Source organism: Hypanus sabinus, chromosome 15 (assembly GCF_030144855.1).
Source record: "Hypanus sabinus isolate sHypSab1 chromosome 15, sHypSab1.hap1, whole genome shotgun sequence".
Taxonomy (NCBI): domain Eukaryota; kingdom Metazoa; phylum Chordata; class Chondrichthyes; order Myliobatiformes; family Dasyatidae; genus Hypanus; species Hypanus sabinus.
The window spans coordinates 35,192,560-35,209,875 of record NC_082720.1 but is presented as its reverse complement, the minus strand read 5'-3'; the positions used below and the strand labels follow the sequence as shown (position 1 = coordinate 35,209,875).

General features: G+C 39.6%; 1 protein-coding gene across 1 annotated transcript in view; it reads left to right on the top strand.

Annotated features, from left to right (window-relative positions):
• Positions 1–4,947: 4,947 nt before the first annotated feature.
• Positions 4,948–17,316, top strand: part of neurl1b (neuralized E3 ubiquitin protein ligase 1B) — a 405,645-nt gene continuing 393,276 nt past the window's right edge. Inside the window, exon 1 of the mRNA XM_059990199.1 lies at positions 4,948–5,393. Coding sequence (XP_059846182.1) covers positions 5,279–5,393 — 115 coding nt within the window. The 5' untranslated portion in view covers positions 4,948–5,278. The remainder of the gene's footprint in view (positions 5,394–17,316) is intronic.

Here is a 17,316-nt window from a genome sequence, read left to right as displayed (position 1 = left end):
GCGGCCAATTTTGTGGGCGATATGAAGATAGATCAAGGGGCAAGTAGTGTTGATGAAGCAGGAGGTTTGCAGAAGGACTTAGACAGATTGGGAGAATGGGTAAAGAAGTGGCAGATGGAATATAGTGTAGGGAAGTGTATGGTCATACACATCAATAGAAGGATTAAAGGCATAAACTATTTTTGAAACTGGAGATATTTCAAAGATCGGAGGTCTAAAAGGACTTGGAGTCCTTGTGCAGATTTCCCTAATGGTTAACTTGCAGGTTGGTTGTAAGGAAGACAAGTACAATATTAACATTCATTTTGAGATGGCTAGAATATAAAAACAAAGGTGTAATGCTGGGGTTTTATAAAACATTGGTTAGACTGCACAGAGTATTGTGAGCAGTTTTGGCCCCTTATCTAAGTAAAGTAATGCAGGCACTGGAGAGGTTCCAGAGGAGGTTCTAAAGGGTTAAACTATGAGTAGCATTTAATGGCTCTCGGCCTGTACCCACTGGAGTTTAGAAGAATGAAGGGTGGGGGGAGGGGTGGATCTCATTTAAACCTCTTGAATATTGAAAGATCTGGATCGAGTGGATGTAGTAGAAAGTTTCCTGTAGTGGGTGAGTATAGGACAAGAGAATACAGCCTCAGACTTGAAGGACATCCATTTGGAGCAGAGATGAAGATGAATTTCTTCAGCTAGAGGATAGTGAGAGCATTTGATACATTGTGGCTGTTTGTTAATGCTCTCTGATTTGCCAGAAATTTTCTGCAAACCTCCTTAAGTTTATCTGTACTTTATGTTTTGTAGCGTATTTTAATATATGGACAGATTGTATCCAAAAGCATAGCAATGTCGTCTGTTCTCATGTAGGGATCACTCTATTTGATTTTCTGATAATCACATAAGGTAGTGCAGATAATCTGACATTTCTTGCTCAGAAGCTGGAAGAATCCATGTGTAAATTAAAACTGATAATTCAGCATTTATTGTTTGGAAATCCTGATCCAAATATCTGCCTCACTCAATAGGACAGTACTTCTTCATTATCCATGGACAGAGTCATGGTTGGGGTCAGGAACACAGGCAGATTTGCAGCCATAGCTAGAGTCTCGTAAAATGGATCTAGCTTGTCAATAGGTTGCTGTAGCTTATAAAATGAAAGTCACCAGGCTCAGCTTACCACTATATTTAAACTCACTGGGATCACTGGAAAATTGATTATGCTTACTGAGTAATATGCAACATAAAATGAAATTAAAGCCTGCTCAGATAATAGGTGCAATATCCAATAGTCTGGAAAATCATTTAGTATGGCATCATCAAAATCCTGAAGATGCTAGATAATCAGAACTAAACTGAACATTGTTTGAAAGTTTAGTCTTTGTAAATAAACCATTACTTCTTTATATTATTGAGTCATAATCTATATGTTAGCAGATTACAACTTTTGAAAGGTATCAATAAATCTATTGTCACCAAACCTTCAACAGAACATTCAAAAGATTGTTGTACGATTTTGTTGCACACAAAATTACCTTAAATCTGTGTCCTCAGTTCCCAAGTAATCAAAATAATTTCTCAATTGCTACTCTATCAGAACCTTTTATGGTTTTCAACATTTTGACTAGATTCTTTTCTGTTCTAAGAAGAACAACCCAGGTCTTTGCAATTTCTCCACATAACTGAAACTTGGTGCCACCGGCACTATTCAAGAAAACTCTCAATAAAACCTTTGCAAAGTTATAAACATGAGAGGTTCTACTGATGTTGGAAATTCAGAGGAGCAAGCACAATATGCTGAAGGAATTCAGCAAGTCAGGCAGCATCTCTGAAGGCCAAGACCCTTCAATTGGACTGGAAAGGTTAAGAGGCCAGAATAAGAAGGTGGTGGGAGGGGAAGAATTACAACTGTAAAGTGGAGGTGAAAACTCATATTCCATCTAGCCTCTAATCTGACAATCCCAAACTTCTGGTTATTTTTCTCAACTCCCCATCTCTCTTTTTAAATTCCCCATTTTGGCACCCCTCTTATCCATTTTCTTCTCCTCACCTGCCCATCACCTCTCTCTGATGCCCTCTCTCCTTCTCTTTCCCCCGAGATCCACTCTCTTTTCCTATCAGATTCCTTCTTCTTCAGCCCTTTACCGCTTCCACCTTTCACTTCTCAACTTTTCACTTTATACCCCCCCAACTCACCTCATCTGGTTTTACCTATCACTTTTCAGCTTTTACTCATTCCCCTACACCCCCAGCATTTCTTAATCTGGCTTCTACCCCCTTCCTTTCCAGATCTGATGAAGGATCTCAGCTGGAAAAGTCGACTATTCTTTTCTCTTTAGATGCTTCCTGACCTGCTAAGTTCCTTTACAAAGTTAGACAGCTACATCATATATTTTGCCTTGAATTAGCTATAGTACAGCATTTGGGCTACAACACTCCATCTGGGTCACTGCCAAGGTTACTAAAAAAAAATCTACCATCACTACTTTGTCTTTTTATTCTCTCTGTTACAATAGTGTTTCCATATACCATTTTAAGTCTTTTCGACTCACTTGAAACCTTCAAAGGTATGTGTGTCTTTATCTACAGGGTGGTCTGCTGCAGCAACATCAGCATTTGTAGCATTTGCTTTCTCTCATTCTTTCTAGTAGTAATAATTACTTCACATTTTGGTGTTAAATTTAATTTACCATTTAATTCACCTGACACCAGTGAAACATAATGTTTTACAGATAGAAGAACAGTCTACTTCCTATTAAACTTTAGTGGTTCACTTTTTCTGCAAATATTGAAATTATGCCTCTTTTGCTCAAATTCAGGTCAATGACATAGATTTCAAAATGCGGTGATTCCAATTCTGACCTTTGGAGGATATATTGCATAATTTCCTTTATTTTCTGCTCCTAAATCAATTCTATATTTCTGGAGTCACTGATCCTGTAATTTCTATGCTTCAGGTTTTTTCTGAGATCATTACATGGTCTGCTATCAATATCTCCTGAAGGCTCAGGTTCTCAAGGACTCTTAAAAAAAAATTAAGTTAGCAATTAAGTAAATACTTGTCCTTTACTTGTTCATGCTTGATTTCATATAGTAACCTCTATTTTTATATTACTATTAACTTCTGTCCAAAATTATTGTCTTGAAACCTTAGCTCACCACTGATATTAAGCTGATCGGCCTTTTATTGCGCTTGGCACTCAGAATTTTTTGAGCATCAGCATGTTACCATTTCAACTGAGGCTGGTAACACAACTATCAGAGTTCTCAGCAATACTAAGTGAACTTTATCTGGGCTAGCTAACATTTCTACTTTGAGTGCTGCCAACACTATTAGTACCTGGTCTTAGTCTGCAGCATTTTACCCATTGTAACTTTCAACCCTTTGTTTATCCATATTTTATCTACAAACTTTCTACATATGCCTTATGAGTGTTTCAAGATACTGTCTTCATCACACTTTGAGAAAGGTTCTGACAGACAGAAATGGAGGATATCTGAGGAAGAAGTGGTGGGTGTGGGGGGTGGATACTTTTTGAAAAATAGGGAGAGTAGAGGCCAGAAATTATTTGTTTTGACATCTATGCTATTAAACACTTCTATAATTTCAAACAGTATGATGAAATCACTCTTCGGCCTTTCATACTTCAATGCAGGGGAAAGAACCCTGATGGCTAGTTTATTTAAATGAACCAGCCTATACTTTCCCCTTGACGACTAAATTTATTTTCTGAAAGGAGGTCTGTTGTATTCCAGGTGTGTCTTGGAGGCATCAATCTCCATTTGTTTTGCAGACTGACAGATCCTAGTATTTTGCTGCCAGTCATATAAAACAGTGTACAGTTATTTGGTTCTCTCTTAAACTTTTTATGTGGGTACTTGCAGTTTTCCACTGGAACTGTGCATGTTCCTAAGATTATCCTTAAAAAGAGCATGAATTACTTATTTACCTTAGTTCCCAATTTGTCCTAACTTTAACCCAACCTCTTAAACTTTAAAAAAATAATTTATATCAGTTTAATTTTGTTCCATTTTGAAATAAATTATGCCTCAATATAATTTGTTTGTTAATGAATCAGCAAAGTGGCTAATTTTGTCTGTCCTCTGAAATTATCCAGCAAAGCACTCAGTTCAGGCAGCAATTGGGGGTGGACAGTTAATACTGGCATAAACTCAGTAATTATTGAACCAAGAGGGAAGAGGGTGTCCCTGCTGCCCATCCTATGTACGAAAATGTCACCAATGTCCACATGACTTGAATGATTAAAACGAACATCCCGAAAGAGCAGCTGATAACAGATTTTTTTTAAATTGTAATTTTATCTAAGGATGATGAGAAAAAGTGGTCATTGTTTATTGGAGATATACATTTATGAAACCATGGAGAGGCAAACAGACCGAACGGTCTGAATGACGTTTCTTTCTAAATGATAGAAGTGAATGACTGAGTTGCTTACCTTTCTTCATTTATGGGCGTGATTTTCTAACAGTTTATAACCCCCGGTTTCAAGCATTCATGATGCTTCCATTGATTTCCTAGCCGCTTTTGAGCACTCACTGATCGCAGCTGAAAGCATTCTTTTGTCGCGGCTTAACGCATTTGAACCAGTTATCCAAATTGGCGTTGTTTAGTTTCAAATTAAAACTTCTTAACATCTCAAACAAGTTGAACATGCTTTAGTCAAACCGTATTTTAAATAGAATCTGCTAATATATTTCAAATGGATCTTTAGAAATTCAATAAAAGTGTGAACATGTTTAAAATCACTTCGTACAAATCATTTGTAGCTTGTTGCAGATTTTACACACTCGACAGCCTTTAAAGAATATTTCAGTTCTTTATCTGATTGACATAAGCAGAACGCAAATAGTTAAGTCTCGAATAAGGTAAATGCGTGTGCAAAATTCCCCATCGATATACATGGATTGACGGACATAGTGTAAAAGCCATGCCGAGGAAGATTCCTTGGTCGGGAAGGGGTGAAAACCCGCCTCCAAGGTGATTTCCCGCCGTCTCCCTCTGCAATCTGCAGCGAAGTTTCAAAGCGCCCTATCGGTACTGCTGTGCCGAGCCGGAGCCCCGGCCTTGACTGTTGCCTGACAAGTGGGTTGGGGAGCCGGTGCCAAGAGGTAGCATTCCCAGCGTGCGGTTTGTCCGCGCCCTTGTCATGGACAGTGATTGGTCGCAAGTGGCGGCAAAAGTCTAAACTGCTGTGAAAGAGCTGGAAGAGGAGAGTGTGAGTGCGCGTTTCTGTGTGCAGCATCTCAGCCGCGACAGACAGCGATCATGGGGAATAGCAGCTCCAGCTTTCTGACTCGCTCGAACTGGAGCAACGTTAACCTGACGAGCAACAGCAGAGCGACTCCGGGGCTGCACTGGCATCAGGAACACAACCCCAACTGTGAGTTGCTGCTTGCCTTGTCACACGTCGGTTTCTTTCTTTATTCTTTCTTTCTTTCCTTCCTTCCATATATTGGACTGATATAATGTACCGGTGTACCCGTTGCCTGTGATATTTATAGTTTGTGATCCTCAGTTGCTAAGTGATGGCAGCAGAACCCTTGTTGGTTACGCGGTTAAAAGGTGTGTAAAAATGCACAGTCACTAACATCACTGGCATTTTCATCAACAAGCTGTCGAATGAGAGAAAAATAACTCCGATATTTGAGAAGTGGCAGTTGCGCCGTCAAGAAGCGCGGGTTTACTATCTGTTATTGTAAATAAATGATGTCTGAGTTCATAATAGCTGATAACGTTCACTTCATTCTAGGTCCAAAAGGCGGCTGCGTTGCGGAGCGGTAGGAATAGGAAGTGTAGGTGGGGCACATTAGAAACAATTCCACCAGTACAGTTTCCTCTTTAGCCCTTAATATATATATATAAATAATCAAATGATGTTTTCAATTACAGAATACCACTGCCATGTTTTTTTCTTGTCTCTTGCCTGGATTATTGACATTTTATTCCTCAAGAGCTGCCGAATGATCAACTCAATAACAAGCAGAATCTGGCCCAACAAGCAGAATCTGGCCCAACAATCTATGATTTTAAAGCAACAATTCAATTAAAGTACAATTTGGGTTCGGTTTTGAGGTGTTGCACTTTCTTAATATTACAAGATACAGTAAATATATTTAAATGAAATGTGGGAGAGGGAAACACTCCTTTCTTTGATGGAAGACCAACCATCATCTCTCCCTGAAAGTGCATATATATGGACTGGGCTTTTGGTTTGCGCTGTGTCCTCTGACTCTTGTTCTATAAGCTATGTTTCGCTCTGTATTAAATAATATGGTAATGTCAGCCTTCTATTTGGCTGGAAACTTGATTTATTTACCTTAAGTATCAGTGTTTACACATTATGGATACAAAGTAGTATTTTTTCCACACTTTCTTTTGACCTATAAGTTTTTGACATTGTTGGACATACATCCAAAGCATCTCCTCCCTGACGAAGGGAAACTTTGCTCACATTTTTATATTTAATTTACTCATGAGAGACGTCTGTTTCTACATTGGAACTGATATCTGTTGAGATGCTAAATGGTCTATCCTTGGTCCCCTCCTGTTTCTCAACTACATGCTGCATTCATGAACTACACAGGAAAACATGTCAGACTCCATGTATACTTTAACAATGTTCAGCATGACCACCCCTACAACTTCTCCACTGCATCTTATTTGTCAAACTATTTCCGTGCCACCCAGAATGATCAGAAATAATCTCAGATTAAATAATGGAAACTGGAGACATTGTCTCTTTCCTTCACCTCAGGCTCTCTCCATCCTTTCCTGATACCACACCTCAGGCTATATCAGTCTGAATTATGTATCCTTTCTTGATCCAAAATTTCTAACCCTCTCGATCACTAACGCTGTCTTCTTCTCTTAGTATTGCCTGTTCATAGTTCTGTCTTGTTCTTTCTTTGGTTAAATCCACATCTATGCCTCTGTAACCGCTAGATTATTTTTCTCAATTATTGAGATGTGTGCATCACTTGCAAAGTCAGTATTTATTGACCATTTCCAATTATATTGTGAAGCTGTTTGTCAGCCATTGTCTTAATCCAGAACAGTACATGTAATCAAGTGCTGCTGGACAGAGAATTACAGATTTGGATCATTGAAGGCCGAAGGAACAGCAATGTACTTCACCAACTCAGGATAGTGTGTGACTTTGAGACAGAACTGCTATGGTTTTCTAGCACTCCTAGAGATCACTGTTCTTCAGGACGTGCCATTGGAGATGGACTGTTGAGAAATTGCACCAACTCTTTCTGATCTGCAATCATCCAAGCAGGTCAAAAGTATTTTATTATACTGCTGACTTGTGCCATATAGATGACAGAGAGGCTCAGGGAAGTTGTGAAGTTGATCAGTCACTGCAGGATACTGGCTCCCATGGCTACATTGTAAATCTGGTTAGTTCATTTGAGTTTCTGGTCAATAAAGATGGTCAGGATGTTGACAATGGGATATTTGGGATAGTAATGGCATTGAATGACAAGTTAGACTCTTCCTTTGTTGGAGATGGTATATTTTTAGCATGATTGTTACTTGGTTCTTATTTTCCTCAGCTTGAATTAGTTTTGCTGCAAGGAGGCATGAATTATTCTATTAAAGAAAAGGTATGAAAGGAATTGAACATAGTGATTCATAGATCAATGAATGTTCTCATCACTCACCCTATGATGGAAAGAAACTTATTTATGAAGCCATTGAAAGTAATTGGGACAGAGTTCTGTGTGGGGAACCCTTGCTCAAAGTTTGAGGCTAAGATGACTGATCCCCAATTACCACCTTGTGTGCTATCACTTCAGCGAAAGAGGAATTGTCTTTTTTACAATGGTTCCTTAATACCAAAATAGCTTTTTGCTGAGAAAAGCTGTCTTTATGCTGAAGGCAACAAGACTCATTTCGTTTCTGGATTTCAGATCTTTTGGCCATGTTTGGACTAAGCTATGATGAGGTAAAACGTGAAACCCAAAATGAAATTCAGGGAGCAGTTATTATGAGCATATCTTCTGAATTCCAGTGAATACAGGCCAAGAGCCATCAAAAGCTCTTCATATGACAGGCCATTCAATCTTGGAATCATTTTTTGTGAACCTCCTTTCCTTTGAACCTTCTCAAGTTTCTACTCACCTTTTTTAAGATAAGGAGCCCAAAACTGCTCACAATACTCCAAGTGAGGCCTCATCCGTGCTTTATAAAGACTCAGCATTACACGCTTGATTTTACATTGTAGTCCTCTTGAGATTAATGCTAACATGGCAGTTTCCGTCCTCACCGTAAACTCAACCTACAAATTAACCTTTAGGAAAACCTGCACAAGGACTCCAAAAGTTAATTTTATCTCTTTTTTTTTGTATTTTCTCTCCATCTAGAAAATATTTCTTCTCCCAAAGTATCTGATTTGAAAATTTTGGAATCTATCTGTAGCCTCTTCCCAGTTTACATCTATGACTTGTGCTGCTGTACTATTCTTTGAGATCTCTTTTCCCACAGTTTTGGTTTTGTCAATAACCAGTTTTAATCACTCCATTTTTGGCAGCTGTGGTTTCAGCTATATACTGTACCTCCTAAAATACTAGAATACCATCCTGTAATTCAAGCCTCTTTATTCCTCTCACTTTTAATTCCTTAAAACGTTCCTTTTTGATCAAACTCTTGGTCAAGTATTAATATTGCCTTATCTGGTTTTTGCTTTCACTTACATTCCAGCCAAGGACCCTGGGACATTTTATTGAATTAAAGGTAATAAACACATATGCACACAAGTTGTGGTTGAATATACCAATTTCTTCCCAGTTGGTGAGAACAGGACAGTATTTTACTCATAGCTTGTGTTGTGAATGGGAATTGCTTACTGAGCTATGACCTAGCAATATTGAGTTGTTTCAACTTTAACAATGATCTCTTTTCATTATATACAGGATTAAGAGAAAAGATTTTCCTTGGCTGCATTAAAATAATATACTGTATTGGAGGGGTCCATGACCTCAGCCTCTTTCCATACTGATAGAGGCTTGTTAAAGTCCAAATATTCTGCCATTTGTTCATTAGTATGCTATTAAGAAAGTTAGTGACCAGAATATTTTTTCCAGTGCATTGAAGTGCTGAACAGATTACATATGGATGAGAATTCAGAATCCCAGATATATACAGCATGTTCCAATTTGAACCCATTATCCATCTGCAGAAATACAAACAGTGGATTCTTGTGAATTGGGCAATCGGTTAATCAGGGTAGCTGCTTATTTGGGACAGCTTAAAGAAATGAAGGTAATAATAAAAATAGCCAAGTATACTTAAAACACTATGCCGCTTAATTGGCGCAAGAGACTTGCCAAACAGTTTCTAACTAGTGTAAGATGTGTGTACTTGTGTGGCTGTTAGCCATTAGACTATACTTAGAGCAAAATGCTTTTAAATAGTGTAGGTTGTATGTGCTTGTCTTGAAAGAGCAGTGAGTTTTGTCACTGATAGTTGGTTAGCAATAAGACAATTTAAAACTGTTTTGCTTACCGCAGTTTCAATCATTCAAGCTTGGAGATGCCAGAAACGGCTGGAAGTGAAGGTGAAACAATTTTACTGCTTTAACAAGTCAGCATCTGCAAAGAGTTTTAATATTTCAGCAATTATCTTGTATGTTACAATTAAAATGAAGATTTGTAGCATGCCATTACTGATAGGATCGTATGAAGGCAGTCCATTATCTGCACTAGGTGTCTGTACTGAATTTTTACCTTTGCAGTTAATCAGAAGAACACACCACTGTACACTGAATGAATTCTTCCGTTGATAACTATTAGGAGCTAATACATATTGTTACAGTACTATAGTAGTATTTTTAGTGATCTAGTGTGTTCTACATTTCATTAAATACATAATTTATTACACAGTTTAAAGGTAGTTTGCCTTTTTTTATACCTTTTTAACTATTTCCATGAAACTTCAGCTAATTGGGGCAGCCGTTTAATTGGGCCAAAATGTACTGGTCCTGATGTGTCCCAATTAACTGGAATCCACTGTATTGGTACAAAATTTAAATGCCCTTAGAAAAGCAGCAAAAAGTCATGTAGAACAATTTAAACACTTTAAATTGGTTTGATCTTGGTAGACTGTTAATTCCATCTGAAAAAGTTGATATTTTAAAATAAAATCATTCTTCTAATAATTCCTGAAATAATCTCCTGTGATAACATTTTCATTTATCTTGCACTGTTAATAGAGGAAACGTGTCTCAAGACTCCTCACAAAAGCACTTTCAAACAACAAATTGGCAGCAAATGATTTGATGAGATAGTAGATGAACAAAAGCTTAGTCAAAGAGGTCAGTTTTTCAGAGTATGTTAAAATGGGGGAATAGACGGATGAGGTAGTGAGATTTTGGTAAATTGGTAGAAAAGTAAATTGGTTTATTATTGTCACATGAATTAAGGTACAATGAAAAGCTGTGTTTTGCATGCCATTCATGTAAATCATTATATTAGTATATTGAGATAGTACAAGGTAAAAGCAATTAACAGGAAGCAGAATAAAGTGTTACAGCTCCAGAGAAAGTGCAGTGTTAGCAGACAATATAGTTCAAAGCCATTATGAGGTTGATTGTAAGGTCAAGAGTCCATCTTATTGTGCAAGAGGACCATTTAAAATCTCACAACGGTAGAATAGAAGCTGCCTTTGAGGCTTTTGTATCTTCTGCTCAATGGGAGTGGGGAGCAGGGAGAATGTTCAGGATGGGAAGGGGTCTTTGATTATGTTGGCTTCTTTACCGAGGCAGTGAGAGGTATAAGGTATACGGAGGGGTCTTCACACACTGCCATTGGATCTCCGAGCCGGTTCTTCATGCACTGCTGCTGGAATCCCTGCCTCCTCTCCCCCCACCACCACTCCGCATGCCCATCTCTCTCAGGTCCCACCACTAGCTCTTGGGTCCTCTGAGACCCCATCTTCCTCACCCTACCATCTCTGAACACCCCCAACCCCCCTTCTCCTCAGATACTATAAACCCTCTTGCCCCCTCTAATCCCTGCTCTTATCCATGCAGGGTTTTCACCATTCCCTCCGACCTTTCCCTCTCTGAGGCATAATGTTGTGTTCCCCTGCGCTCACACCTCAGCAAGTTCTGCGCCCACCAAGACGCTGAGCTGTTCGTCTGCTGCCTCTGTCTCTGAACCTACTTCTTTGGCAAGGAACTCTCCACCCTGCACCATGACCCCCTTCACCCATTTTCAACCCTTCCCATCTTCCTGGACACCCTGCCCTGGTCTTCTGCCTACTCTAGATCTTTTCATTACCAACTGCCGACGTGGCATTAACCATCTAGTCTTCAGTACTCCTCTCTCCTATTCCAACCTCACCCCTTCCAAACAGTCTGCTCTCGACTCCCTCAGCACTAATCTCCCATCCACTGCTACCAAGTTCCTAGTTCCCGCACCCCTCACCTCCAGTTTCTACCTCCTACTCAAGATCCACACACCTGCTTGTACAGGTAGACCCATTGTTTCAGCTTGTTCCTGCCCCACTGAAATCAAGCTGTCGTGCCTCACTCTGTTTTAACCCCCTAGTTCAGTCCTTTCCTACCTACATCTGGGACATCTCACACACTCTTGATCTTTTCAAGTATTTCAAATTCCCAGGCCCCCATCATCGTATTTTTGCTATGGATGTCCAGTCCCCATACACCTCCATCCCCCACCAGGAAGGCCTCAAAGCTCCCTTTTTTTCTGGGCACCAGACCTAATCAGTTCCCCTCCACCACCATTCTCCTCCGCCTAGTGAAACTTGTCCTCAGTCTTAATAATTTCTCTGTTGGCTCCTCTGACTTCCTTCAAATAAATAGGGTGGTCATGGGCACTTGCATATGGAACAGTCTCTGTTTCAAGTCTAGACTGGTGACCATCCTGTACTTTTCCTGCACTACATCAATGATTACGTTGGTACTACTTTCTGCACCCTCACTGAACTTGTTGACTTCATCCACTTTGCCTGCAACTTCCACCCTGTCCTCAAATTCACCTGGTCCATTTCCTACACTTCACTTTCTTGATCTCACTGTCTCTATCTCCAGAGACAGCTTATTGACCAATGTCTATTATAAACTAATGGACTCTCACAGCTACCTGGACTATACCTGGTCCCACTCTGCTACTTGTAAAAACGCCATCCCCTTCTTTCAATTCTTCTATCCCTACCACATCTGCTCTCAGGAAAAGGCTTGTCATTCTAAAATGAAGGAGATGTCCTGTTTTTATCAAAGAAAGGGGCTTCCCTTCCTCCTCCATCAACGTTGCCCTCAACTGCATCTCTTCCATTTCACACACGTTTGCTCTTACCCTGTCTTTCTGCCACCATATCAGGGATGGGGTTCCTCTTGTCCGCACCTATCATCCCACCAGCCTCTGCGTCTCGCACATACTTCTCTGAAACTCCTGCCACCTCCAATGGGATCCCAGCACGAAGCACATCTCCCCATCCATTTTTCTGCTTTCAGCACGGATTGCTCCCTATGCAACTCCCTTGTCCATTCGTTTCCTCCCCCCACCCTCCTCCCCACTGACCTCCCTCCTGGCACATATCCTTGCAAGTGGAACAAGTGCTACACCTGCCCCTACACCTCCTCCCTCAGTACCGTTCAGGGCCCTAAGTAGTCCTTCCAGGTGATACTTCACCTATGAATCAGATGGGGTCATTTACTGTGTTCAGTGCTCCCAGTGTGACCTGACATAGATTAGGAGACCGCTTCACTGAGCAGCTACATTCCATCTGCCAGAACAAGTGGGATTTCCCAGTGGCCGCCCATTCTCCCACTACCCATTCCCATTCTGATATGTCCATCCATGGCCTCCTCCACTATCGTGATGAGGCCACACTTAAGTTGGAGGAGCAACACCTTATATTCCATTTGGGTAGCCTCCAATGTGATGGCATAAATATCAATTTCTCTGATTTCCAGTAATGTCCCCAACCCCCCTTCACCATTTCCCATCTCTTTTTCCCCCTCTCTCCTATCTCCTGTCTCCTCCCTCTGGTGCTCCTCCAGCCTTTTTCTTTCTTCCATGGCCTTAAATCTATCTTGCTTTTTTCTCCAGTCCTGCTGAAAGGTTTGGCCAGAAACATCGACTATACTTTTTTTCCATAGATGCTGCCTGGCCTGCTGAGTTCCTCCAGAGTTTTGTGTGTCTTGCTTTGATATATATGAATAGGTTGATTTCTATGTGCTTTCTTGTCCATGCCATCAGCTTGGTTGGACTGGGACAGGCTATTTGTGAAAGTTCTATGAAGGTGTTCTTTACTCCTAGGATCTTGAAGCTCCCAATCCTCTTGATCTCACTGGCTTTAATGTAGCAGGAGCTTGGGCATGCCCCCACCCTGAAGTAAATGACCAGCTCTTTTGATGACATTGTGGAAAAGGTTGCTGTCATGATGCCATGACACTATGCTTTCTATCTCCGTTCTGTACCTTGTCTCATCATTATTTATGATGGTGGTTTTGTCTACAAACAATGAGATGGAGTTGGAGCAGAATCTGGCCACGGAAGTTTTGAAGGGAATTCCAGAGCTTTGTGCTGAGGCAACCAAATGATAGGATAATTCCACTTGTGGATACTCAAGAGGCCTTCTTGGAGAAGTGTGCATACTTACAGTTTTGTAGAAGGGGAATATTACATTGATCAGGAGGAATGAGACAATGGAGGAATTGAAAATGAGATTGAATTTTTATAAGTGAAACCATTGCTTAACCAGGCGCCTGTGCAGCACAGCAAAAAAAAAGGGATGATGGATGAATTAATATGTGGGTAGTAAAGTTTTGGATGACCTAACATTTATGAAGGACAGAAGAAGGGATGCTGGCCAGGACTGTATTGAACAGCAAACTCTAGAGGCATGGATGAAAATTTCAAACATGTTTCTCTTCTATAACAACAGATATTAGTCTGTTTTCCTTGGAAAACCCTAAATACAAAGAGATAATATATTTCAGAGTGCACGCAATGATTCTGCCCTGTAAATAGCATTCGCATCTCATGGGATAAAAAAAAAGGAATAAGAACAGGAGTGGACCACAACTTGAGCTTGCAATGTAATTCCATAAAATCATGTTTGATCTTTTATTCCATATTTCTGCAGTATCCTATGATACTCTTTGTTTTCTCAAACCCATTGAATATCTTCAGCTGAGGATGCAGTCCCCTCAGATGTACAGAATATCAAGGTTTACCATCCTTCGAGTGTCAAAACTTTTCTTCATCACAGTCTTAAATGGCCAATTCCTGATTTCGAATCTGTTTCGAAGCTCCTTGAGAGAAACATTGTCTCAAGCTCTCTAAGATTGTCTCTCTTTGTAAACTTTATGGAAAATACATCCTTTTAACTCAATATATATTTACTTGACAATGTCGAATTCCCAGCAAACAATCTAATGTAATGTAATTCTTATGTAAGCGACAGAGTAAATGACTGTGATTACAATCATGTGTCTGGTACATTTATTTTTCCCAGGCTTCACCCATTTCTTCAGTCTAGCCACATTATACTTGACTACTTTGTTAGAAGAGGCAGCTAATGTGTTATAGAAACATAGAAAATAGGTGCAGGAGTAGGCCATTCGGCCCTTTGAGCCTGCACCACCATTCAGTATAATCATAGCTGATCATCCAACTCAGAACCCTGTACCTGCTTTCTCTCCATACCCCTTATCCCTTCAGCCACAAGGGCCATATCTAACTTCCTCTTAAATATAGCCAATGGACCGGCCTCAACTGTTTCCTGTGGCAGAGAATTCCACAGATTCACCACTCTCTGTGTGAAGAAGTTTTTCCTCATCTCGGTCCTAAAAGGATTCCCCTTTATCCTTAAACTGTGATTCCTCGTTCTGGACTTCCCCAAAATCGGAAACAATCTTCCTGCATCTAGCCTGTCCAATCCCTTTAGAATTTTATACGTTTCAATAAGATCCCCCCCCCCCCAATCTTCTAAATTCCAGTGGAGTCAATTGCCCTAATTCCTCTTTCCTCCCATTAACATTTGCGAGCTGTAGGCTTGAAGAGGGTGAGTGTTGTCTTGGAGGAATCAACAACATCATTCCACTTTGTGTTTGTAATGTTGGGTGTTTTAGTTTTGCATCTGTAGTACATATTGTACCATTTTACAACCATGAAGTTGGGCAAGGATCCTTGTTTTGAGTGTGCAACTCACTGGAGACATGTACATTTAAAAATACATTTGGTCACTGAATTACAGGAAGGATATTAATAAGGTTGAAAGAGTGCAGAGAAGGTTTACAAGGATGTTGCCGGGACTTGAGAAACTGAGTTACAGAGAAAGGTTGAATAGGTTAGGACTTTATTCCCTGGAGCGTAGAAGAATGAGGGGAGACTTGATAGAGGTATATAAAATTATGATGGGTATAGATAGAGTGAATGCAAGCAGGCTTTTTCCACTGAGGCTAGGGGAGAAAAAAACCAGAGGACATGGGTTAAGATTAAAGGGAACATTGGGGGGGGGGGGGGCTTCTTCACCCAGAGAGTGGTGGGAGTGTGGAATGAGCTGCCAGCTGAAGTGGTAAATGCGGGCTCACTTTTACCATTTAAGAAAAACTTGGACAGGTACATGGATGAGAGGTGTATGGAGAGATATGGGCCAGGTGCAGGTCAGTGGGACTAGGCAGAAAAACGGTTTGGCACAGCCAAGAAGGGCAAAAAGGCCTGTTTATGTGCTGTAATGTTCTATGGTTCTAAGTGACAGTCGACATTCAATAAACTGGATCTGATGTAGGGGTGAGGTAGTTGGCATGCTTCTACTGGCTGAACTGCCATGGTTTAAATCACTTAGCAATAGGGTTGTGTTGTCATATGATTAGCTAATGGACCATGATGGTCCTGACTTGTTTTAACATTTGGGTTCTTCTTAATGACACGCTCTGAACCTATAATGCTGGAATATTGTTTAAAGTAATTTCACTCATTTTTGTTGCAATGGAATAAATGTGACTATGTAAGAATATAAATGTCAGCTGCATTAATAAAAAAAATTCAGCCGTTGCTCTTACTACCTCTCTGACAGCTCTTTTATCTCAATAAGGATTTTTCAGTGGATGAAAATGACATTTTTTCCCATGGAAAAAACATTGAATACATTTTTACATCTAGTTAGTTTATCGAGCACATGAAATGACACCAAAAATGTGGTCCTTTATCTCTCAAGGTTTCTGTTTGAATTCAATTTAGATGGCAGCCAGTACGGTCACCCTGACTCTAGATTTTTAAACGGTTTAGGCAGAAATGATATCCAGTTTCTAGATGTGCCAATAATCCTAAATAAAGGTGACATAAGTTTTTTATAATACAAAATAAGAGTTGTCTTGCTGGTTTAGAACTTGTTAATAATGTGTTAGAAAAACAAGGAAATTAAGCTAAAACTTTTATAAATCATTGTCAGTCCTTAGGTGGAGTATTCTGTTTAACTCTACAAACTGCACTTCAGGAAGGACTTCAGAACTTTGGAAGGAATATGTACCAGAAAAGGACAGGTTTTTCCCACTATCTGAATTATTGATCATGTAAAGTGATGGAGAAGGAGAGGTATTCAAAATTATTTATAGTTATTTCCACCAGCAGTAACTAGAGAATATTAGTGTAATTGAGCAGAAGAGCCAGAGGGAAAAGGGTTTTTTTATGCTTCGTGTTTGAACCATGATTTAGAAAATATTGTCGATATAGGCAGATTTAATGATAATTTTCAAAAAGGAATCGGATATCCATCTGAAAAGCTGAAAAATATGTAACTATACTATCCCTTGAGACCATTTTTAAAATAACAATGAATTGAAAAGACTCCTGTTACTTTGAACTTAATGAACTTAATTTTTCTCAGTTTTTGCCAGTAGTAATTTTAGTGTTGGCTCATAACATCATTGCTCCGTGCAACATTTAGTTCATATGTAATGTTTATTCTTGTTTAACAAGTATTTTACAGTGCTTGGCCAAGCTTTTCTTCCTACTTACCTCTATGTGAAGTGGAATGAATTCCACTGTGTCACTTTATCACTGATACATAATTTTAAATATGTTGTTTGTCCCATTTCTTAAAAATATGAAACATGTTTTTCAATATAATATCCCTTTTTAGAATTTGTGTAATTGTAAATGAAAAAGGCTTTTATAGTGTTTCAAGATGATTCATGTTTCCCAGGAGAAAAATAAGGACACTTTCAAATTCCAGAAGTCCATGCCAATTATAAGATAGTAGAAGACGTTTGACATTGACCCTAACTGGCTCTTAACTAATTCATCGACAACTATAATTTTTATATTCTA